The sequence below is a fragment of the Aulostomus chinensis genome, chromosome 15 (assembly GCF_037954235.1).
Source record: "Aulostomus chinensis isolate RoL2024-O1b breed Wild chromosome 15, RoL_Achi_v1.0, whole genome shotgun sequence".
NCBI classification, from domain to species: Eukaryota; Metazoa; Chordata; class Actinopteri; order Syngnathiformes; family Aulostomidae; genus Aulostomus; species Aulostomus chinensis.
This window is the reverse complement of record NC_141334.1, coordinates 12,312,501-12,335,708: the sequence shown is the minus strand read 5'-3', so window position 1 is coordinate 12,335,708 and position 23,208 is coordinate 12,312,501. Positions and strand designations below refer to the sequence as shown.

The 23,208-nt window shown below is 40.9% G+C and overlaps 2 protein-coding genes across 3 annotated transcripts in view; both read right to left on the bottom strand.

Annotated features, from left to right (window-relative positions):
- Positions 1-38: 38 nt before the first annotated feature.
- On the bottom strand, positions 39-8,256 carry inpp5kb (inositol polyphosphate-5-phosphatase Kb). Of its 2 annotated transcripts, XM_086226016.1 has the most exons (13): positions 8,010-8,256; positions 6,933-6,984; positions 4,288-4,392; positions 4,056-4,164; positions 3,706-3,822; positions 3,390-3,565; positions 3,170-3,281; positions 2,973-3,082; positions 1,873-2,086; positions 1,667-1,804; positions 1,505-1,588; positions 1,312-1,416; positions 41-1,139 (listed from the first exon to the last, which is right to left on the bottom strand). In XM_086226016.1, exons 2-13 carry the CDS (start codon positions 6,974-6,976, stop codon positions 1,074-1,076), a joined length of 1,380 nt encoding a protein of 459 aa, XP_086082142.1. In that variant the 5' UTR covers positions 6,977-6,984; positions 8,010-8,256; the 3' UTR covers positions 41-1,073. The 2 variants fall into 2 exon arrangements, with proteins under 2 accessions (XP_086082141.1, XP_086082142.1); XM_086226015.1 differs by lacking the exons at positions 6,933-6,984; positions 8,010-8,256 and adding an exon at positions 4,880-5,642 and having other exon boundaries at positions 39-1,139.
- A 3,741-nt stretch (positions 8,257-11,997) lies between these two features.
- pitpnab (phosphatidylinositol transfer protein, alpha b) overlaps positions 11,998-23,208 on the bottom strand; it is a 15,751-nt gene continuing 4,540 nt past the window's right edge. The window contains exons 2-12 of the mRNA XM_086227307.1: positions 22,300-22,330; positions 19,255-19,400; positions 18,313-18,404; positions 17,714-17,721; positions 16,990-17,064; positions 16,348-16,431; positions 16,163-16,240; positions 15,910-16,020; positions 15,404-15,526; positions 15,243-15,325; positions 11,998-14,852 (exon numbers count right to left, since the gene is read on the bottom strand). Of these exons, the coding sequence (XP_086083433.1) occupies positions 15,278-15,325; positions 15,404-15,526; positions 15,910-16,020; positions 16,163-16,240; positions 16,348-16,431; positions 16,990-17,064; positions 17,714-17,721; positions 18,313-18,404; positions 19,255-19,400; positions 22,300-22,330 (796 nt within the window). The 3' untranslated portion in view covers positions 11,998-14,852; positions 15,243-15,277. The remainder of the gene's footprint in view (positions 14,853-15,242; positions 15,326-15,403; positions 15,527-15,909; positions 16,021-16,162; positions 16,241-16,347; positions 16,432-16,989; positions 17,065-17,713; positions 17,722-18,312; positions 18,405-19,254; positions 19,401-22,299; positions 22,331-23,208) is intronic.

Genomic DNA, 23,208 nt, shown 5'->3' with positions numbered 1-23,208 from the left:
CGACATCATTACATCACACAGTGAATTTAATGTGTTTATTTTAGGATGGAACTGTAAGACAAATCCATAGCCAACAACTGGTAGTAAAAAAAAACTTTAGCAGTTTAACTGCTGTGTATTGATGTTACATAACACAGTAAATGAAAGAACTTTCACAGTCAGCTGCTCATTTTCTCTTTTAATTGAGCAAAATACATTTTGGGTTTGAATTAGGAGGTCAAGAAAAGTTCTGCCTAACATTTTGAACAGAAGTCACAGGTGAACTAAAAAGGCATTTTTCAGCACGTCTCTCACTGATAAATTTGAATCCAAATATTTCATTGTATGCACTGCAATATCAACTCAATTAATCAGCCAACCAACAAACACAGGCTCTTTATAACATGGAAATGCTGCAATTTTGGCACATTTTTCCTTACAGGTATGCATTGGAATAGAAAATACAATCAGTACAACACTAAAGTTATTAGCAACTCTTGAAGAAGTTCAGAAAATGATTTATTCAAATCTTTAAATCCAGATAAATTCCAAATATCTCAGTTCTTTTCAAGGCCTTAGAGTCCGAATATAACTTACACACGTTACACATTTTTATTTATGTATGATAAAATATATAAGAATAACCCAGAGAGAATGTTCACAACTCAGTGACTCACTCCATTAAGACAGTTTAAGACGTAATACAGCCTATCATAAACATCTGTACGGGTATTCATGTTGACCTTGAACAATATTGACCTGCAGTTATTATGTCCACTCTGATCAAAAAGAAATCTGTGCGGCAGTTTTATTCTTGAATTTTAAATAACAAATACCCCGTAGGTAGACTGACTGGCTACCCATTAGACCCACAAAGTCTTTTTTGGGTAATAATCTGTTCTAACAGGACTGAATCTGACGTCAGGTGAACTCCTTGAAGGCAAAGCTGGAGACGCAGAGGTCCGTGTATAATCCCAGCTGAATCAGCTCATCCAGGAGAGGACTGGGTCTCAGGGCAGTTGAAAGTCTGAGTCAGCTGAATTTGAATTTGTAAGAGTGGAGGTGATATGTGACACTGACAGATAATTGGGTTTTTATTTGAGCCCGTTGATGTTCTCAGGAACAAGACCCTCCATGACGGCACGCTTTGACTCAAGGATCTGCAGGACGAAACCAAACAGTTTTTTTGTTACACATATTTCATCCGTCTGGTCCGCATCGCTCACACTATGTAATGTTACTTTTGTGTGTTTGCTTTTTACAGCTCAGTAGATGTGCGACCTTGACAGTGTTAGTACATGATTTTAAATATGTAAATGGAAGTGAATTCACCTGGAAGTTAGCGCTGAGGCCGATGAGGCTCTGCATGTTTGTACTGTAGTAACCTAAAAGATACTGGCCACCCAACAGAGGGATCTCATCCTTATCCACTGATAACTGCAAACACAACACACATGCATAGAGATGAAGAGTTCAGCTCCAACTCTTCCCCAAATGTGATATAACTGCCTAAATTACACGCTACCTGTATGATTTCATTTGTCTCTGGCAGCTCGTCCTCTCTAACCCAGACAAAAGTTTCATAGTCAGATGCACTCTTGAATCCCACCTGCAGGAGAACAGTCAGTTTAAATCTGTCTTGTTTTGTAATTAGCTGCTGTTTTCCTCTCAATGTTTGTCCCAGTACCTTATAAAGACCAATCCAGTCCCACGTAGAGGACATGAAATCCTCCTGGACGGAGTAGTTAAGAAGTGCGTCCTGGTCGGCGCTCCATACACCCAGAGGAGACACGTGCACCAGTGGGGTGTCGAAGTATTTCCTCAACTGCAGGGAAGAATAATTAGTAAAAGGATAATAGTGGAAAAGACACACAGTAACTAAGTCCTGCTCACCTCAAGACTGAAGGTGGCAATGACCGGCTTGTGGTCACTGACTCCGTAGCTCATGTCACTGGTGTATTTATCCTGGCTGACGAGGATGGGATACTCATCTGGTTCGTCGACGGTAGACATCGACATCTTATCATCATCGTCCTCAGATGGCAGGATTTTGGGTTTGATGCGCCAGAGGATACGATCTGTCCAGGCTGGCTTCCTCTTCTTACCGCTGAGTGAAGTAGGCGGTACAGTACGTGTTCATCATCATAAAGTATATCTTGAATTTTCTAATTCTTACCTGTAACACCACAATTTTGTGAAACTTTATAGCAGCAGGTTAGAAAGATAAAGAAAGCAGTTGAAGAACAGACCGGCAGAGAGGCATGCTGTGGAGGCTGGAGGGACATGAACAATACCATCTGATATGGTATTATAGTGCAAGACATTGCACATACATTCACTATAAAATAACACTTATATCAAGCACAGGCAAAGTGGGTGCAGCTGGGGTGGGGGGGGGGGTCTTATCTCTTTAACTGAACCCATTTGTGTCTTGTTTACATCAGTGTCTCCAGTTCTTTTACCAACAATGAGCCTGACTTATTTCTAAAAGGTGTATCCATGGAGACACCCACCTTGGTGGGTCTAACTCCCTGTACCAGGCTCCCAACCATACAGAGAGCAGCCCCCAGGTGAGGGAGGGAAGGAGGAAGAGGAGGGTTGTGCTGCAGCGCTGCAGGGGTCTGGGTCTGTACATGGTTAGGGGCAGAGCCACAGTGCTCTTTCTGAGACAGACACATGCATGGTGTCAGAAAGAGCTGAACCTAACTACACCGACATGTCAGGGTTCACGTACAAGGTCAACCTCGGGATTATGTGTTGGTTCAACTACAGAGGAGGTGGCAAACATTATTTTGGACAAAAAGGATAGTGTGGTGATGAAATAGTGAAGGGAAGGAGGACAAACAATACTAATAATAGGAAGTGTGTCTTACTTAAAGCCCAACCATGTCTTCAGAACGCTGTGCAAAATCCAAATGGAAACAAATGGAATTTGTTTGAATGTTTGTGAAATGTGTTCACATGTTAAGGTGTGTATTTGCGGGGTGGGTTACCTGGTATCATAGGTTTCAGAGTTACGGTCGAACTTATAGGTGGGTTTGAAGTTTAAGGGCCCCTCTTCAAATTCCTGCAGGAAAGGTTCCTTCTTCTTCATTGCGATGAGCTGCAGGGATGGGAAATAAATTAGTGTGTGTGTGTGTGTGTATTGTGTGTGTGTGTGTGTGTATTGTGTTGTCTCTTGTCACATCACCTGGTCTTTACTCCACAGCAGATTAAGACGTCCGCTGTTGATGGATGAACGCAGGAAGTGCAAACCGTGATCTGCAATACGAAAGTTCAAGTCCCCAAAGCAGAACACCACCCTGGGAGAGACAGAGAAGGGTGGAGCCTGGATATATATCCTGGATATGTTCACAGTCATTCATATTTCACTTGTGTTTATGTGTGTTCTTCTGCACAGGTCTACTGACTTGTGGTCCAGGACATGTGGCGTGTCAGAGATGTCAAAGTCTTGTGCCTCCAGGATGTACTCAAACTCATCGACGCGCTGCAGAGCGTAGTTCATGTGAGCTGCCAGGTGGCAGTTGAGGAAGCACACCATGTGGCCATAGAAGGAAAAACGCACGGACACGCCTCCTTTATTACCCTGACACATAAACATGATGTGAAGTGAGAGATAAAAGTGAATTTCACACGAGTACTCTTTGTGACTTGAACATGCTGCTGTTCATTCTACAGCGAGTGATGTCAGTGGGATTAACCAGTGCTCCCAGTGTGACCTCTTACCCAGTAACCAAAGATGCCAGTCCGAGTGTAGGTGGTCTGGATGTTTCTGATATATGGGAGGTGAGTTTGTTTGGTGAAAACCAGCAGCAACAAACCCTGCATCCTCACTGATGTGACCTACACACAGACAGACATTTTATATATTTGGAAAAGTTATCCTGATGAAATATTGTTATCCAACAACTTCTCACATATGTTTGATATTATACGTATTTGCTTTATTCTTGAGTTGTGCAAGTAAATATAAATGCACTGCTAAAGGAGGACTTATTGAATTTGAGATACATCCACATTAAATGAAATATTTCTCCAAAAGTGCAGACACTAAGTAAAGATCTCTCCTCTGGTACCTTGACAAACCCTCTGGGGGCCAACGTGTCCATGAAGACGTGGCTCCAGGAGTCTTCCGTTATCAGGTCTGAGATGAACCTTATTGGAGTGGCACACACCTCCTGCAAGCTAGAAAACAACACAGATTACTTTAACAAACACGTTACATCTCTGCTCTCTCCAGTGACTTATATACTTGCCAAATCAATGATAAAGACAGTTTTGTCGTCGCAGTCATGTTTTATATCTCACCCGATCACGTAGAGGTCTGTGGGGGGCTGGACGTCGAGCTGCAGCAAGGTCGTGACGTCCTCAGGCGGCTCCGCTGTGGCCACATTCCAGGTCACCATGTGCAGCCTGACATTAGGAACTCAGGTTAGTTGCATTTCTACATTTGTATCTCTGCTGCATTAAATTAGATTGAGCTCATTTGACTCAGGTTTTTGAAGCAAAATAAAGCATTGGTGCTTATGGTCATACCCATAGTGCACTGTTAATATACAAATATTGACGTTGCAAGTGTCAAAAACTCCGATTTTCGGTCCATTTCTAGCTGCTGATTTGATTATTACTGATTCATTTTAATAATTTATAAATAGGAGCACATCAAAAAAAAACTTACAAAAACAGGAGAACTAAAGAGCAAAAATGTAAAAGCACTCATGACATTTTCTCATCTGTAAAAGAAACAAGAGGTGAAGCTACAAATGGAAAAAAAAAGAGGAAAAAGAATTCATTTTCTCTGTGGTGTTAAAGGCAAAACAGACAAATTAGTTTCTTCATTATTTTAGAGAAACAAACACCCCCTCAGGTCTAGTTATCCTGTCTGCTTTTATTCGTCAACCTGAATGTGTCGGTGGGAACAAAGCGCCCACAGAGCTGGAACGCCTCATCCAGCGTGCGGGACACTTCTTCGCTGGCTTCATCATCGGAGCTCATGTCCTCTATGCAGGTGAGCAGTTGGGACAAACGCTGGCGGAGGAGCATCTTGGTCCTTGAAGAGGCTGAGCTGCTCGTACTGTCCGAGCGTAGTCGTGGGCTTAATGTTAAAGGGTCCATCTTTGCAGTTTTGATTTTGTAAACAACCCGTATATTCTAAAGGTTTAAAAGACTAATCTATGAAGAAGAAAAAAAAGTCCAACATGGAAACACCAGGAAACTCCAGTGGAAGAACTTGTTCTGGCTTGTGTATCCTCAGTCCTCTTGTCCTGGTTCTCCTTTAGCCATTTGATGCCAGAACCCTCCACTCAGCTCAGGCCAGCAGAAGTCGCAAGAACTGACTCCTAGTTAGAGAAATCTCTTGGCAGCCTCTGTTTTTTTTAGGTGCTCCAAACCAGGATAAAGTATGTGTGTCCTCTCTGTGCCACAGTCCTGTGTGGTCATGCAGCGATGGAGCACAAAGCAGTGGGGTCGGTCCAGGAATGTGGGCTAGAATCACTCAGATTTGGAGTGTAATCGCATGCAGGAGACAGCCATGTGAAAGCGTGAGAGCATGACGTTGTAGAGCGTTGAAGAGGAGACGTAGATTACTGTTGCAAGACTTGAGTAACCTTTAGATCCCTAAGAGGTTTACTATCAGCTGAACAATGTATGAAACCTCGCAATTAAGTCCGGCATTAGTGCACAATAGCATTAGCTTCTTTTGGCTTCGGTCCAGTCTCTCCTCATATAGGCGAAAGGTCGTCTTTGTAATTCCAGCTTGAAGGGGGGAGGTAGTTGTGGGGGGGGGGGGGGGTGTTAAATGCAGTTTCATAAGCTCTGACACAGACTTCTTTTTTTTTTTTAAGAACATAAGCTCAAATAATTCTCTTTAACAAGTGTTGCAGCACAGGTACTTGTGAGCACCTTTCATCATTGAATACATGAAGCAATCTGCAACTCCAACACTTTAACCCAACAATTAAATCTGATAAAAATCCATAATACTGGTAATATCCTCATGTTTATAGAAGATCCATAAGTTAAATGGCCAACACTGATAAATTAATAACTGGTCACTAAGTACTTCTTGGCAGACTTGCACTTACAAATCAGAGATGATGAATTGTAAGCTTAGTGCAACACAGATTTCATAATATATGAAAAGGGTAAACATCCTTGATTTTTTTAAGCAAAGTTGCAACAACATCTTTACTTGTTGTGTTAGCTCATGTTGTTGCAGACTTGTTGGAAAATGAATCAAATATCCATGTTATTAATTAATTATATTTGTTAAAGGAACATGCCAAAAGAGGTGCGCTAACACTTACTATCCATTACCATTCATTCTGCTAAGCTAACTGGCGGTCAGCTGGTCTCTGCGGGTCTTGGCTCCACTTTCTTCTTTGATTGGGGAAGATGGCACGCAAGCTAATCTCTCAACAACAAAAGAGTCAGCATGTTCCTTTAATTTGGGCTTTTTGAGTCACACCTTTGTCATATTTGTAGTTCAGTCTGTACGGGAGAGGTTGAACCAGTAAAATAACAACCGGAATAAAATTCATCTTAAAAAAAGAAAATTTTGACCTTTGTTGTCCCAGTTCTCCTTGCTGCTACCTCCTGTAACAGTGTCACATGCAGAGACTTAGGGCACATTCTTTAGCAAGCAGAAGTGTTAAGTAGATAATCGAGGGGTTCACCAGTGAGAAACAATGAATGGGAGACTGGTTCAGTTCTATCACAGAGACCTGCTGAGATCCAGCAGCAGCAAAGCTACTTATGAAGGTTGGGCAATGCAAACACTTGAACTCTTAAACTCCCCATGCCCAGACTTTCACTCATTTCTGTCTCCAGTTTTTCTGTCATAATAATAATTCTTCTAATTCTAATAATCCCCCCCCCCCCAAAACAAAAACACCAAATATTACAAACGTGCTACCAGAGGACAAGGAGGAAGAGGTCTGGGATACTGATCTTACCTGCACTTGTCTCTTCCACCACTTCTAACTCTTCCAGCGCTCATAGTCTCCCCTGTAGGCACACACGAGCACATATACACCTAAACACAGTGTGAACAAATATGTCTGGACTCGTACCAAGAGTGCGGACCAGAGCCTGATAAAGAAGATAAAGCCCAACCTGATAAAAGTCATCTCTGAAATGGCTTCGTAATCACATCTAATCATGGTTACATTCGTCCGTGTTAAAGTGACAGTGCACTGAAGGCTGCAGGGAACTCTACAGTTTAGAGCTGTTGTGTTGAGCTGTTATGTGATTCATTCATAAATCATCATAAAGGGAATTTCTCACAGCGGATTCAAGATGTCTTATGAAGAGTGAGCCAGTTGAGAAGAAAGCAGAAAACCCTCTCAGGGGTTCTACAACAAGTGAAATATTAACTGACTTACTACCGTCTAATAAAGGTGCTGGTTGGCTCACTGTTCAATTTTTTTTTCTTTAGATGTTAAACAAAGGGCAGTGGTCACCAGCTAGTTGCTATTTTTTACATCTGCAATTTGGTGTTGGGTATGCAGCACCTCGTTTTATGAAAATTGATCAGAATAAGTTACAGTGAACTAAAACAGCAAATCTGTGGGCTGTTATTACCAAATCAACAGGTTTAAGACACTAAAACGTTAAAACATTAAATGTAATGAAACTGACAACAAATATAAGGTGCATCCAGATGTTGTCTTGCTTGAATACTTCGAGCAAGCTTGATCTTTTCATTTGAATGTTCTATGCTTTTCCTCAAACCCTCCACTGTTAAACTCCTGTTCTCAACTGAACAACTGCTGTATATGTTACCGACCTTTGACCTCTCCAAAAAGTAAGACACAAATAATAAAAAGATGTTGCACAGTGACACCTCTGTGTACTTTCAGACATCTTAATGTTGGACTAAATAGTAAAAATACAGAGCCATATTGTTCTTCTTGTTAAATATGTTCAATTTACAAGATGTGCATCTTCAAATGCAATTAATCCAAAAGTTCCATAGCAGTAGATGGTTTCAAGTTCCTGCTGCAAATGAAAATACTGATTCAGTAAAGTACCTGTCTGTGTGTGTCTTTCCTGTGGGGTCTGGAAAAAGCTGCAGACACCGTGTGCACAGATGACAAAGATCTCCAAAGGGGAGTCGAGAGACTGGAGCTGCTTCCCCGCGGTGAGTCCCGTTGTTTGACTGTTTGTTCTCAGCTGTTCCCCGTGCGGGTGCAAGGTCCCGCACAACCTGCTCTGGACTTAAAGCGTAACATCGGATCAAGCTATTATCCAAGGTTGGTTATTAACCCAGAGAGAGAGAGAGAGAATGATCTTGTTCATGAATGGTCATGTCTGTTTATTGAATATCACCATGACGTATGCTATTTGTCACACTGAAGCCCTCTTTGTATATTCAGCAATAATCCTTCACTTTCTTAACAGTATGGAATGCGGGGGTCACTGAAATAGCATCCATAATGGGCATTATTTTTGAGTAGATACAATAAAACATGAAGAGAAGCACCATCATTTAAGAAAAGTCATTTCCTGTCCGACATTTTCACACATGAGAGGCTTTGGATGGAATAAAGTTGAAAGTTTGGATTTAAATTACATTTGTATCAAGCAGAGTGACGCATCCTCAGCAGGCCATCAAGTTGCCGCGCTGCCAGGTCATTAAACACCAGTGCTTTCTCTCACTGATGAACACGGCCCCCAGAGCATCTGAAGGTTTTTTTTTTTGGTTTTGTATTATGTTTGTTTTGATAACTCTAATATCGATTCCCTCCGTGGCTTAATGAGCTGCAGCAGAAGCAGGAAGTGAGATGAGGTCAGTAAATGGAAAGGAAGTCTGGTTGGCTGGATCGACATAACACTAATCTATAAAGTGTGAAACTACAGATTATCCCATAACACTTAAAAACAGTTAGCAAAAACTTTTTCAAAGGTCACGGATTGGTTTCTTGCAGGTGAAGCTAATCGAGTGCTTTTAATGTCAGACACCAAAGAGTTAGACAAAACATCCAGCTGGGCTACTCGACTAAATACTGTATATATCAGTGGTTTAGTGGTTAGGAAATGCTCTCCTAAAAGAGAAGATCAATATGACCTGTGAGTTTCTGGGTTATATAGATGCCTAATGCTACAGCTAGGAGGCTGTTAGCTTAGCTTAGCTTGAGACTGGAAATGCAGTTTGCCTGGCTTGCAGCACCTGCAAAATCCAGTAATTAATCATTCTTTCTTGTTGAAATAAAGTACCTGAAGTACCTTCAGGCTCAGGCCCTAATAAAGTGTAACACAAACAAAAACAAGAATAAAACAAACAATTAAATATGTCAAGTGAATTGTTTCTTTGTTTAACCTTTGGACAGCCAGGGTATGTATTTTCTGTGCTAAGCTAAGCTAAGCAGAGTTCACTGGCTGCTGGTCATTTGTTTCTTTCCTGTTCTTGATATTTTCTTCACAGCCACCTCATGGCAAGAATGGGTTATCACCACCACCACAAAAGATGGCATTTCAGTCATTTTTTTTTCAGATGCTTTCATAAAGACCCTGAGAAACTCCGGTCGACACTTTTTAGAACAGTAACTCAAATACAGCATAAAGTTCAAAAAGAGTTTAAAAGATCGTGGCTCAGACTGTTTCTCAGACGCCCACCCAGAGTGTCAAGTGTCATCAACATCTCACAAAATGTGTAGTGGCCTTCTGTCCTCATCCCGCCTCTGCCTCATAATCAGGATTTAAAGTAATCTTTACCCACCAAAGCCTGATTAATTTTGCCATTCCAACAGTGTGTATGAGTGTCTGTATGGTTGCTGTCTGCCACAGTGTTGCTGTGTTTGTTTTTTTGTCTGTGTTACCTCGGGTTAACCTCTTCAGTCAAATATTGTAATTCCACCCTTTCAGTTGAGGCAAATTTAGATTGAGGAACATCAGGAAATTATTGTTTGTACCACATTTTATGTAGCTCTGTACGTAAATTGACTTGTATTGAGATAGTTATTTTCACCCATGATATTTTATTCACTCTATCTGTTTCTAATCAAGGCGGCACGGTTGTTAGCACTGTCACCTCACAGCAAGAAGGTTTTGGGTTCGAGCCCCGGCTCCATCACAGGATCTTTCTGTGTGGAGTCTCCATGTTCTCCCTGTTCCTGTGTGGGTTCTCTCTGGTACTCCAGCTTCCTCCCACAGTCCAAAGACATCAAGAGGGGACGAGGCTGATTGATACTCTAAATTGACCGTAGGTGTGACTGTGAGTGTGAACGGTTGTCTGTCTCAATGTGTTGGCCCTGTGATGGACTGGTGACCTGTCCAGGGTTGAGCCCCACCAAGGCTGCTGGGATAGGCTCCACCCTCCCCGCGACCCTTAACAGGATAAGCGGTAGAAAATGGAAGGATGGATGATTCTAATCATACAAAACTACCACAAAGAGTAAAAATTGTTACCATTATGAAATTATCTGAATAATAGTCGCATTCAAGTCTGAATTTTTCAAGTTTTTGTTAAACCAACCAAAACAGGACATACCTTTCACTGTTGTCCAGTGCTTTCAGAAGCTTTTTCATATTGTTACAGTTTTTCCAAAGGACCAACCTTCAGGAAGAACAGTTCAAATATCTATACATCTACAAAGAGATCATTTATAATTCCACTGACATTTTAAATGTAGTCTTTGATTTGTTTTCTCAGAATTCTGAGAAATTTCCTTTTTTTTCCCTGCAAAATGGGAACAGGACATTCTACATAACCCAACCCCAGACTTCCTGATCCTACAGTTTATCCATTCATTCATTGTCTTCCGCTTATTCCTTCTATTAGGGGTCGCGGGGGGGCTGGAGCCTGTCCCAGCGTCTACGGGCGAGAGTAGGGTTCACCCTGGACAGGTCACCAGTCCATCACAGGGCCAACACAGAGAGACAGACAACCATTCACACTCACAGTCACACCTACAGTCAATTTAGAGTATCAATCAGCCTCGTCCCCTCTTGATGTCTTTGGACTGTGGGAGGAAGCTGGAGTACCAGAGAGAACCCACACGGGAACAGGGAGAACATGGAGACTCACACAGAAAGATCCTGTGATGGAGCCGGGGCTCGAACCCTGAACCTTCTTGCTGTGAGGCGACAGTGCTGACCACTGCACCACCGTGCCGCCCAGTTTATCCATACATTATTTTTTTTATTTAATTCTAGCAAAAGGGCATAGATCCAGTGTTGAATGCATTACAAAAGACTCAAGAAATAGATAAAAGGTCAAGATCAAAACTTGTGTACAGTTGCTTTGCTTCTTTTTATTTATTTCTTTATGTCTCCAATGTACAGTAGTGTTATTGGAAGATAAGATGACAAAAAGGCACAAATCCACAATAAAAGAAAGAAAAACAGGAGACAGGTTGACAGGAGTGAGAATAGGAGAGAGATAGAGAGATAGAGAGAGAGAGAGAGAGAGAGAGAGAGAGAGAGAGAGAAAGATTTAACGTTCTAAAAACATTTGGGGACTGTAGAATCACTGGTTTCTGATTATTAACCACATTGAATTGTCTTTTAGTTTCTGTGTAGCTGTAAACTCCAACCCTCCAGCTCCTGGCTGAAGCTGCTCCTGCACACCTCCAATCATCTCCCCTCGGTCCTCATCACTAACATCATCACTAACAGTAAGAGGGCAAAGCTCTGAGCCGCTGCCATCAGCTGATTATGCGGGTCAGCGAAGTGACCCAAGCTGCCTTTTCTGGTTCCTTTTCAGTGAGAGAGGCGAGTGTAGTTTAGAGACTGACAACAGAGGTACAACAACATTTAGAACAAAAATATATATTTATACACTGTCCTGCCATTGAAGAAGAAGTGATCCCCTCGAGGGAGGGAGGGAGGTGAGAAGAGGAGGAACCAGAGAGGACAAGCAGGGTTTTACATCTGAACTCCTCAGCAGCACCCTCTAAGAACTGGACATCTGAGTGGTGCCACGTGGAGAAAATCTACAGATTAAAAAAAAAAAAAAAATCTGCAGAGAAGTTCAAATAATGCATTTGTTTTTGACTTCAACTGACATGATTCCCCCCCCCCCCCCCCCAAAAAAAAACAACTTAATTTCAGCAACTATGAATCTACAGAGAGTAGCTTGGTCAGGGTAAAGCTGAAATGTAGCGAAGGAATAAAGGGGGATCGAGAGGGCGCGTGTGTGTGTGCTTTGGCAGGACAGTCTGACCTATATATATGTGTGTTCGTCTACACTTAATTTATTTACTATTTACAAAGTCAATACATACATTACATCCACAAATCTCCATGATTCGGTTGGTAGCCCCATCACAGACAGTCAGAGAGATGTTTGATGGAGGGGATGCACGTCCAGGGTTTGCTTTCAAGTGGAGGCAACAGAAACGAACCGCTGGCAGCAGTGACGCGCTTCTCAGCTTCATCTGACGGAATCAGGTCAGTGTCACAAGATGGGAAAAATATCCATCTTAGCTGCCAAAAGCCAAAAGCATCACCTGTTGATTACCAACTACTCTATTTGTTCAAGAAGGTCTTGAGATTTGGCTGGTTTTCACTTTGGGTAAATATCTAACAATGTCACTGCTTTTTGTTATCCACAAAAACCGAATGAAACCACTTGATTGAAAGTGTGTGAGAAATTTTTAAAAAATGGGTTATTTTGCCTTTGTGTATCCCTTATGGAACATGTTTGCATATTACATTACATACACATGAAGTATTTCACTTTCAAAGGTTATATATCATTTCATCGGACTACTTTTCGTGGCATTATTAATTTCTCTGAGCTGGAACTTTAATTTCTAATATTTGGCACGAGTATAATTAATATTGTCATTTGTGTTTGATCATGGTCAACAGAAAGATACTCATAGCACATACACTGTATTAGCTTTGTATAATTAGAATTTATTTATAGCTATAATTATCCTTTTGTGGAAATAGAGTCGTATAAATACAATACCATATAACAGTTTCTGATTGTATTAATCATAATTATTCTACCAATTAATCTGAGTAATTAATGTATATTTGATTTATTTATATTCTAAATTATCAAATAGGAATTATTGATGTGGAATGTGGAAAAGCATAGACATTAACTATTAAGAATTTATAAAAACTACAATTGCTTGTTGTTGTTTTTTTTGGGGGGCGGTGTACAATCAAGATTCACTACTTTAGGTTGATTCAAATCAAGATGATGCCATTGGCCTTTCCACACGTTCTGCTGCATGTTCTTAAAAGTTTCCCCACCAGTTGAAGATGTAGATGGAAGGAACACGGAGGATGAAAAAGAGTCAAATATGAAACAGAGGGAGGCCAAACAGACATCAACATGAGAGAGAAGGATATTTCCTGCTGTTATCACCCCTGTAGCACCTTTACTTTACCCAGCCAGCATTACATCTCTGCAAAAACGCAACATCACTCATGCAAATACTGAAAAACCACATTATTACAAATAACAGACTTCAGATTCCAGCGGGAGAAAAACACACACACACACACACACACACAGAAAAAAAAAACATAATAATAAGGACGATCCTCAACTTTTAACTTGCTTTCCTGAAACTCTTGTGACAGCAGGAACAAACATATTTGGAATGATACAGAGGAGACCAACATGTCATGGTAGTTATTGCTATCGCTGGATAAGACCATTTATCCACTGGAGGAGGGAGGATGGGTGACAGGGCAGGAACTGATCATATAAAGTAGAAATCTGAATTTGATCCATCTACAGCGAGCAGGAGAAGCTGTTTTGATGGCAGCTGCTGTCACTTGCCTTGCAGTTACGATGTCATTAATCCTCGTAGACTTGTGTCTCTGCGTTTGAGTTGGTGTGTGTGTATTTTACTGAATATTTAAACTCAAAGACATTGAAGAGAGGGCGAAATAACGTTAAAAGAAAAAAAATATGACTGGAAACCTAACAACAGCTAAAACACACACACACACACACACACACACACACACACACACACACACACACACACACACACACACACACACAAAATTACAGAGCAGCAAGTTGGCCAATGACTGCCTTAAACATATATGAAGGGAGAAAAGAAAGAAATTCTATCCGGCTGATAAAGCTGAGGCAGCATGACACTCGCAACACAATCCCATTTTAGACTTGCAGATTGATTTGAACCACAAAAAACACAGAATAAAGTTTGACACAAATGGAGAGAAAGCGGTGCTATAACCAATTTTAAAAAAAGAAATCACATGACCAAATCTGATCTTGGTCTGGAAAAAGTAAACATCAACAGACAAACTTACAGACAAAATCATTTAAAAACCCTGTTTATATATATTTATATATACAGTATAGCTATGTACACACATATATATATATATGTATATATACATATATGTATATATATACATATATATGTATATATATGTGTATATATACACACACACACATATATATATATATATTTATTTATTTATTTATTCATCTCCCCAGTATACTCTATATACACACCAGTGGGATATCTGAAATAGAAATAATCCCCCGATCTCAGAGATGAATTGCACTGTTCTCTATAGTTTCAGAAGGGGGGAAGAGAGAGAGATGGAGAGAGAGAGAGAGAGAGAGAGAGAGAGAGAGATAGGAGAGCGGACCGACTGACGGGTTCTATCATGTTGCTACCGGAGGCCTCAGAGCAGTTAAAAAGATGGTGAAACTGGTTTGTTGAATGGATGGAGATGGATGGGACTCAAATTAGGTGGGATGGGGTGGAGATCAGTCAAAAAAACTAGGAGTTTACTGGGTCCAGGTCCCTGAAAACCAGATTGTACCGCGGGAGAAGGGGGTTCAGACTGGCTGGCCAGAAGTTGTGTCAGTTGGAACAGAAGAAGGATGTGAATCCGCTGGTGTCTCGGTATACTGGTATACTGGTCTGAGAGAGACAGAGAAAGGACGCAGCATTAACAAGTGGCTCTTACACTCACACAAGCTTGTTTATTACCAAGTTCATTTTGTATCTTTATTGTGTGATTTGCAATTTTCTGACAATGCAATCAAATCCAATAAATTTGGCGTTGAAATGTTTTCATGCAAATGCTTAAGACTTGTTGGGAAATTCAAAATTTTTATACGTGTTTTTGAGGATTTTTTTTTTGTTAACCTAAATAACTCTTGTGTGAAGTCCTGCTAGTAGAGTGCAAATTCTCTGTATCTGCTGGATATTCCAGTATCAACCATGCTGATGCATCAGTGCTGCACTACTTCAAAGACTGATTTTTTTGAGTTGATAATTAGTAATTTATCAAGACGTCTCTCCTCTCACCTGATGAGCAGCAGCATTCACAGTCTGACACAACCTCAGTCCTCTAAAGCCACCATCCCTTTCACTGGATCCTTCACTCTCATCTGATGAACAGAGAAATGATACGTCACACTCTTCTTCAGTGAGAGAGGCGTTTACTGTCCGTCGGTTTCTTTGCTTACCTCGTCTAGCTCTTTACGTGTCTCCTCTTCCATGCGACGGATGTCTTCCATGTTCAAGTCGATCCACTTGTCGATCCAGCAAAACAGCTGACGGTGGAAATTAGTGAACAAACGCTTCTCTTGCTGGGAATCAACAAAGGAGAGTAATGTCATATAATAAGAAAGCAACATAGAACATGACATTAAATTTAAATGAATTTATTTTCAGATAGATGTTCTTCTGTCCTGCTTTACTCTGTTTATCCACTAGAGGCTGCTGCAGCCCCAGTCTGCAGTTTCATAGTGAGCGGTACTTTTCCACTGTTACCTCAAGCTGGCAGGGTGAGAGACACTGAATGTACTGTATGCGTGCACACACATACACACATACACACACACTCACACACACACACACACTACATGACTGTGAATTAAAATTACAAAGCAAATGCCTGAATGTGTGTTGTGGACAATTGCCCCCACCCCCACCCCCCAATGGATTCCTGTGTGTGAAAATGATCATAAACCTTCTGAATGAAGTTCTCCACTCGACTTTGGAGGCCCCACCACTTGAATTTGACAGTGACCAGTTTGTAGGCACACATGTGTGGGCAGTCTTTCTTGTTAGGAAGCTCCTTCTGCAAGTGTTAACACAACACATACTTCCTGTTACATTTATTCATTTTCAAACAGTTGCACATCATCAAATCCCACTAATGAGGTAGGACATGTTTGATCATCATGTATTTCACCAGACACATTCAAGAATTGACACTGTACCCTCCAGTCAGGTCCTAGAGGTCCCCGACCTGTCTTCACTGACTTGAACTTGCAGGGATCCTCCTCTGGCTTGTAGTCCTGCGGAGAGACAAGAGAAGAAAAACTGAACAACCACGGACAAGGTGACAAAAGAGATCTAGTTACTTTAATAACCTGAGTATGGATCTCAAGCTCAACGTGTTCACCTTCGGCTCTACTTGGCTTCTGTCCGCAATATCGATATAGACTACATCTACCTTCTTCCAGGTTTCTGCATCCAAACCGTGTACCTGAAAGAGAAGCAGAGCTGTACAAGCAGCTTCAAGCGAGAACACAGCAGGAACGCTCAAACACAAGAACACGGGGCTCAGAGTAAAAAAGCTCATATGATGACAGTTAAACATTTACATGGACAACATACTCATTTGGTAATTAATGGAGCCTTTTTTTTTGTTGTTGCAATTTTGCAAGCACATTTTATTCATGATGCCACTCATTTATTTATAGGAACATGTTATGATGGCAGCTTGTAACTGGGCATCTCCTCTGTGTGTGCACATCCAGCAGGCTCTAATTAGAAGATAATAAACAGACTGAAGCCCTTTTCAACTACTAGATAAATGAAAAAGAAAGATGTTGCCCAGTGCGGTCAAGAGAGAAAGGACATTTTTATTTTGTTTATTGATTATTTATATTATAATAAAATAATAATCTCAGTTGAATTCAAATCAAGCAATTATTCAGGATCAGGAGGAGCGCTCTCTTTTAAGACATCATAAACCAGCATAAAAACGTCTCATCCACACACATACACAGGTTTTTAGCTCACTACATTCTTTGATAATTACATTTTCCAGGTGTCCCATGTCGGGTTTGTGCCATGTCTCAATCTTGATCAGGAAGTTATCTTTCATATACTCGTTCTGCAGAAGAACAGAGAGATGTCGTCTTGAGTTACGTGGGAGAAGAATGTGTTAGCAAGTGGCCACAGCTGGGTGTTGATCCAAAATGTTCAATAGCAGTCCTTTTTTAAATCTTTGACAAAATTACAGATCTTTTGGTTTTCAGCTCGCTGGCGTTTTTTTTTTTTTTTTTTTACATATTCAAAATAGTTTCATATCATGAAAAAAATTTACCAATTCATGCTTTCGCTTCAATCCCCTGTTTTAACACTTTCATTTAATCTTTCAGCACTCTGGCATTTCTCCATTCAAGGTAGTTTGACAAAAACAGAAAATAAACAAGGACTTGAGGATTTACATTTCAAGAAATTTGGTATAAAGTGGCGAAGTGTATTTTGATATTTGAAACAATTTGTTCCGTACCAAAAGAGTATCAAAGTTCAATACGGAGCCCTACAAGAGACAAACCATCACACACACAGCTGACCTCTTCTCCTGCTCTCAGATACACGGACACACCTTACAGTCCCGTCTGCTGCTGTCTCTCTGACATGGATTGAATTTCCTTCTCACATGTCGGGTTGATTTGCCACCACTCCCCCCCGCCAAAGTTAGTTGTGTCATTTGTGTCAAAACATTAAAAAGCAGAGATGAAAAAAATTGTACTTACAGTGATAACTGCATGAACGGGTGGACAAGAGCAGAGAGAGAGAGAGAGAGAGAGAGAGAGAGAGAAACAAAACGAGGCAGTTGATGAATATTTGAGGACAGAACCAGACAATGAACAGAGATCGTGAAACAAAATGAATGTGTAGGAGTGTGTGTGTGTGTGTGTGTGTGTGTGTGTGTGTGTGTGTGTGTTTGTGTGTATCTTAGCCTCAGAAGCTTGAGTGACTGTATACCACTTGTCACTGGACATCGGTAAATTATTCAACTCTTCCTTCAAGGTGAGAGAGAGAGAGAGAGAGAGCGAGAGAGAGAGAGAGAGAGAGGGAGAGAGAGACTCCAGGACATCAAGTGCTTCATCAGATCAGCATCCATGTGACCTCTAAGTAGTTTGAGCCCATTTTCTATATAATTTAAATGTAGGCTATAATGATTAACACCAAGGCCTCATACTTATGTATGCAGGATGTCACCCACCAAATTTCTATGTGGCTTTCGCTGACAAAAATGATCAGACCCGCTTTTGTACAGACCTTTGAATGGTGTGTGTGTGTGTTTGTGTGTGTGTGCGGGTGTGTGTGGGTGTGTGTGGGTGCATCCTACCTGTGCGACAGTACGGGTATGCATTCCAGGCTTTCTCGTGGATGTTGAGAGCTGACGCCGGAGCCAGCATTCTGACGAATGACGGCACTTTACTGAAGGACAAGCATAAAAGAAAACAACTCAAGGTTACTTTTGTAGAAACATCCTTTTATCCTAGTATTTCAATCCTCATATTTTCTTACAAATCAGGCACTTTGTATGGTAATATTTCAATCAGGAGAGAAAAAACATGGCTATACAGCTTGGTTCACAAAGTCTACTCATGACGGATTCATATAAATTCTAAATAAAAGATCTGTGAAATATTTGTGATCGCTGCAATAATAATAATGAATTATGATGTGACAATGCTGGGGTTAAGGTCTAGTTATGCTTAAGATTCAAGTAAGAAACAAGTCAATTTTAAGATGGGCAATGCCGCATCATTCCTACTTCAAGATTACGTGGATTACGTAAATTATTGTACAATACTTTTCAAAGGTGAGAGTACGAGCAGGGAAAGAGAAAAGCCTGGAATTTAATCGATTTGTTGCATACTGTTGCAATTATTTAGGATAATTCCAGTATGAATAGTTGTAATGATGCACACTTGACTATCAGTAGATGAAGTCCTTTATCTGACAGCACCAAACATTCCAGCTTGTTTACTGTTGTTCAGATTAGTTTCAAGCCCGCAGGCTACCTGGAGGTAACAGCTAGGACCCAGCAACTCTCACCAACGAATATGTTGTATTTCATTTGTTTCAAGTAAAATTAAGAATTAATGTTAAATAAGACAAATGAAATTTCTTCAGAACTGATCCTTTGAAGACCTTACTACCCTGGAGGAAGTGAACAAGGCTAAAATTGACTGACAGTACTTGTATATTTAAATCAGACGCAGCCTGGAGGAAAACAAATATGGTCTTTGTCGGCATTTAAAGCTGCTGGACATCGGCTTACCTCTGCAAATGGTAGATTTTGTGCGTGTACTGTCCCTTCTCCCCATCCTTCTCATAGGGCTCATTTTTTAGCACCTCCACTCCTTCTCCTCCACCCGTCTCATTCTTACTAGCCTCAGCCACCGAGTACAGCTGGCCAACCTGGTACTGAAAGAAGACAGACAACACAAGAGTGCTTCATGGGAGAGTTTCATGGGAGTGGGATTTTTCACCTATATTTTTTATTTCTCCAGTGTGTTTCATCCGCCCTATCTTCAGATTCCTGATCAACTTTGTCTTCTGATCCTTGTCTCTGGCTTCATCGCACGCATACGTCCAGTTGCTTTAGTTCCTCCTTATTTTCCTCCATCGTCATTAACTGTATACGCCCCCCCCCCCCCGCCCCAATCTTACTGATCCTGAATGTGCATGCGATGATTTAAACACAGGACAATGGCTCCTTTGTTTTCTTAATCACCTTTAATCCACTGTATAACCTCTGCAAAGCCGCACCAGACACAATGCCGCAATACCACAATATACAGACATCAATGTGGCAGGAATTATTTTAGCATTTTCAGAATAGAGAGAGAGATGTTATTTTATATGGAACTTATAAAATCCATCTTACATATTCCATGTTCCATATTTACATTGATCAAATGAAGCAGCAATGTCCCCTGGAGTCTGCTTGCACCTTCATCTTAAGTAACCATGGTGTTATAAAAATATTATTTGTGTGTTAGAGAACGTCATATACCAAATAAACACTCCCATTCTCCCTCCTGAACCTGATGTCCAGCAGACACAAGCAAACCTCAAAACACTACCAAACACTGGTTTCATCTAATTTGTTGTTTTATCGTAGAGTGTAAAGATGACAACACGGTGACAAGAAATATGAAGGATAGAAAGGATCAGTGCTGTTGAGAAATGGACAAAAATAAACAGAAACACACCTGGATGAGTGTGTGACACTGTAAAGCTGGCGCGCGCGTGTGTGTGTGTGTGTATGTGTGCTGTATGTGTGTGTGTGGTGTGTGTTTTTGCGCAATGAGTATTGGTAAATTGACCTGCCTCCATCAAGTACAGTAGTTAGGTTTACTCCTATAAATATTAATCTGACTGCCTGCAGGAAATCTCAAGTGTCCTGTAGCAGGTTTGCAGAGGGACTAGTTGGTTAGACTCACGCACTCAATTCTTACAGTGGTTAAAAAAAGTGAACACAATAAAGTTCAATCACCCATAAACATGCTAATAATGTTTGTTAATCTTTATCGCTGATCAAATCACTTACTGATATTGTAAATTTGAAGCAAACTGAACAAATGTCTGACGTCCGTCCCATCACGTGATAAATGTTTCAAACATGAGCGGAAACACAGTTGGTGATTGCCGGGAACTAATTAAAATAAGATCCATTTTATGGTCACACCACTTCATTGGAAAAGTAGCGCAACATGACGTGCTACCACGCTGTGAGAGGGTGAGACAGGATTGAGGGAAAACTTGCACTAGTGTGAGCAAACAGCTGAATTTAAAAAGTTATGTTAACAGCTGTTATTGACCTCTGGCCTGACCAAAAAGCATCAGCGTTTAGATGATGACCTTTTGTTCTTTTGTTCACATATAAAAGGTTTACTCCTTTGCAATGGAGGCGATGAATGAGAGAAAGCCCCGGATAAACTGTGCCACACAGTGGAGCAGATTTATTTACACCTGGTCAGGGAAGAACGATGGAACAAAATCAAGGAAGTTAAATGTCAACCGAACTTCCTCAAATCAGCTGCAAACTAAATAGATGGCGCGTAGGAACAGCAAAGCCTCCTGGGTAACAGCACAGGAGGCAAATAGAATCTGAACTCATCCAGTTAGACCAGTGCTTCCCACTTACATTAGAATAAAAATAACACTGTTAAAACCGACTCCTTGGAAGGAGTTAAGAGACAGAGATTAGAAGTCAACAAATTCTCCTCAACAGCTGGAGGCTGGAATGGACATCGTCCATCTATTATCATCTCTACTGAAGATATCAAATCAATTATGGATGGAATCATGACATCACCATCATGTTAAGGTTTTTACTGGTATCTGACTGCTGTTCTAGACAGTCTGGATGCAGAGGGAGACTGAGGAGAAGAAGCGCTAGGGGTGATGTGATTCAAGGGCAGAGAGGGTACGGGGACCGGGATGCTGTTCGACTGCTGTTAGGCTTTGTGGATTCCATCTTTGACAGAGAGTTTAGTGGGGGGTTTTTATTACTGAAGTCTAATTGTGACATAGTGAATCAGGCTGACTGGAGGCTATTGTAACATCTCCCGGCCTGCTGCTGCTGCTGGAGAAGAAACCTGCCTCAGCACATGTAGGGATGATGGAGATAACAGTAACCACAGCTGATGCTTTGCAACATGTGTAAATCTAAAATAGCTGCAGAATAAAATCACTTATTTCTCAGTCTTCTCATTTGGAGTTAGAATGATAGGGAGGACTATGAGAAAATGTTTCAACGTGTCATTTCCTAAAGCCAGATGATAAAAATGAAGAATTGTTGCTGATTCAGAATTTCAATGAGATAAAACCGGGAACAGCAAAGGTTTTTATGAAGAAAGTAGCCATGTTTGCTACTTTAAAGAGTCAAGATGACTTCCATGTATGTAAATGTCAACATGGGTATCCAAGGCCAATTTTTGGATGGGTGCTTATCGCATGTCCAAGTGTTTTTCACCCACTCAAATGTTCATTCTCGTCATAGAAACGAGGGTGCAAACAAGGTCATGCACCTTCTGGTGATGCATTGATACTGGATAATGAAAAGGGATGAAGAGAGAAGACTACGCTGTTGGAACTTTCTTTAATGTTAAGGATGTTCATCTGAGCTCTTGTCTTAGGGTAAATGTGTGTGTGTGTGTGTGTGTGTGTGTGTGTGTGTGTGTGTGTGTGTAATTCAATTCTGTTAGTTCAGAAAAGTGAAGTACATGTCCACACACACACACACACACACACATACACACACACACACACACACACACACACACACACACACTAAAAATATGAAAATGAAACTTACCTCTTCCACAGAGATTGGAAGAATCACTCGACTAGAACACGAGACAGAAAGGACAGAATTAGTCGAGAGGAAAAGAAGTGTCAATTAACCACCATTATTGATGCTCCTGAATTCTGCACACTCTTCATCCGATTGTGTTTCAAACAGAGAACATACAGTGGTTGATCTCTTTTATTTCATCGTGCATGTAACTCATGAACCATTCAAACCCAACAGAGCGAAGCTTCTTCTGGAGAACTTTCCCTAAAGCAATATATCTGCTCTAACTGAATAACTGTTTGAATTCAACACTTGAGTCCCTTCAAATCTAAACTGTGTGTTTCTCAAACATGAAAGACTCACTGTGTGTTATATCTCATATGATAGCAAAGGACAACAAATGATATGAATTAATTTATCTAATTTTGTGTTTAAATCTAATAAATACATTGTATTAATAAAAGAAAACAAGCAACAGTCAGTGACAAGTTCAACTCAATACAGTGACTCCCCCACATACATGGTTTAACCCATGATGTCACTGATGATATCAGCAAGAGCATAAAACCAGGAAGTGGGTGGTTCACTCCCCTTTTGTCTCCAGGATGGCGGAAACTGTGAAATACATCAGAGAAAGATGTAATATTCAAACTGATTAGTTGTCATTGCTAGAAGAAGATGGCCGCCTGTGCAGGAGACGGTCTCTACAGCGAGGAGCCAGTGTCTGTAGCAGGGGGCTGGCCCTTCACTCCTAGAAGCTAACTTTACGCTACGTAGCTAAATATTTCAACCATCAGGAGTCACTGTGAAGGAGCAGCAGTCCAGACCAGCAGGCCTACCAAAGAACTGAATGTTGGATGCTTGCGGTGAGTGTTAGATCACAAATTCACCAGTATATTTTCACACTTGACTCATGCTAAGGAAGTTAGC

Bases quoted from the DNA above. Each gene is read 5' to 3' on its own strand.
- inpp5kb (XM_086226015.1), bottom strand. From the start codon at position 5,094: ATGGACCCTTTAACATTAAGCCCACGACTACGCTCGGACAGTACGAGC. The intron at 4,393-4,879 runs GTTGACGAATAA...TCCTAATGTCAG, and splicing joins GTTCCCACCGACACATTCAG to GCTGCACATGGTGACCTGGA. The intron at 1,417-1,504 runs GTAGCGTGTAAT...TTGTGTTTGCAG, and splicing joins AGACAAATGAAATCATACAG to TTATCAGTGGATAAGGATGA.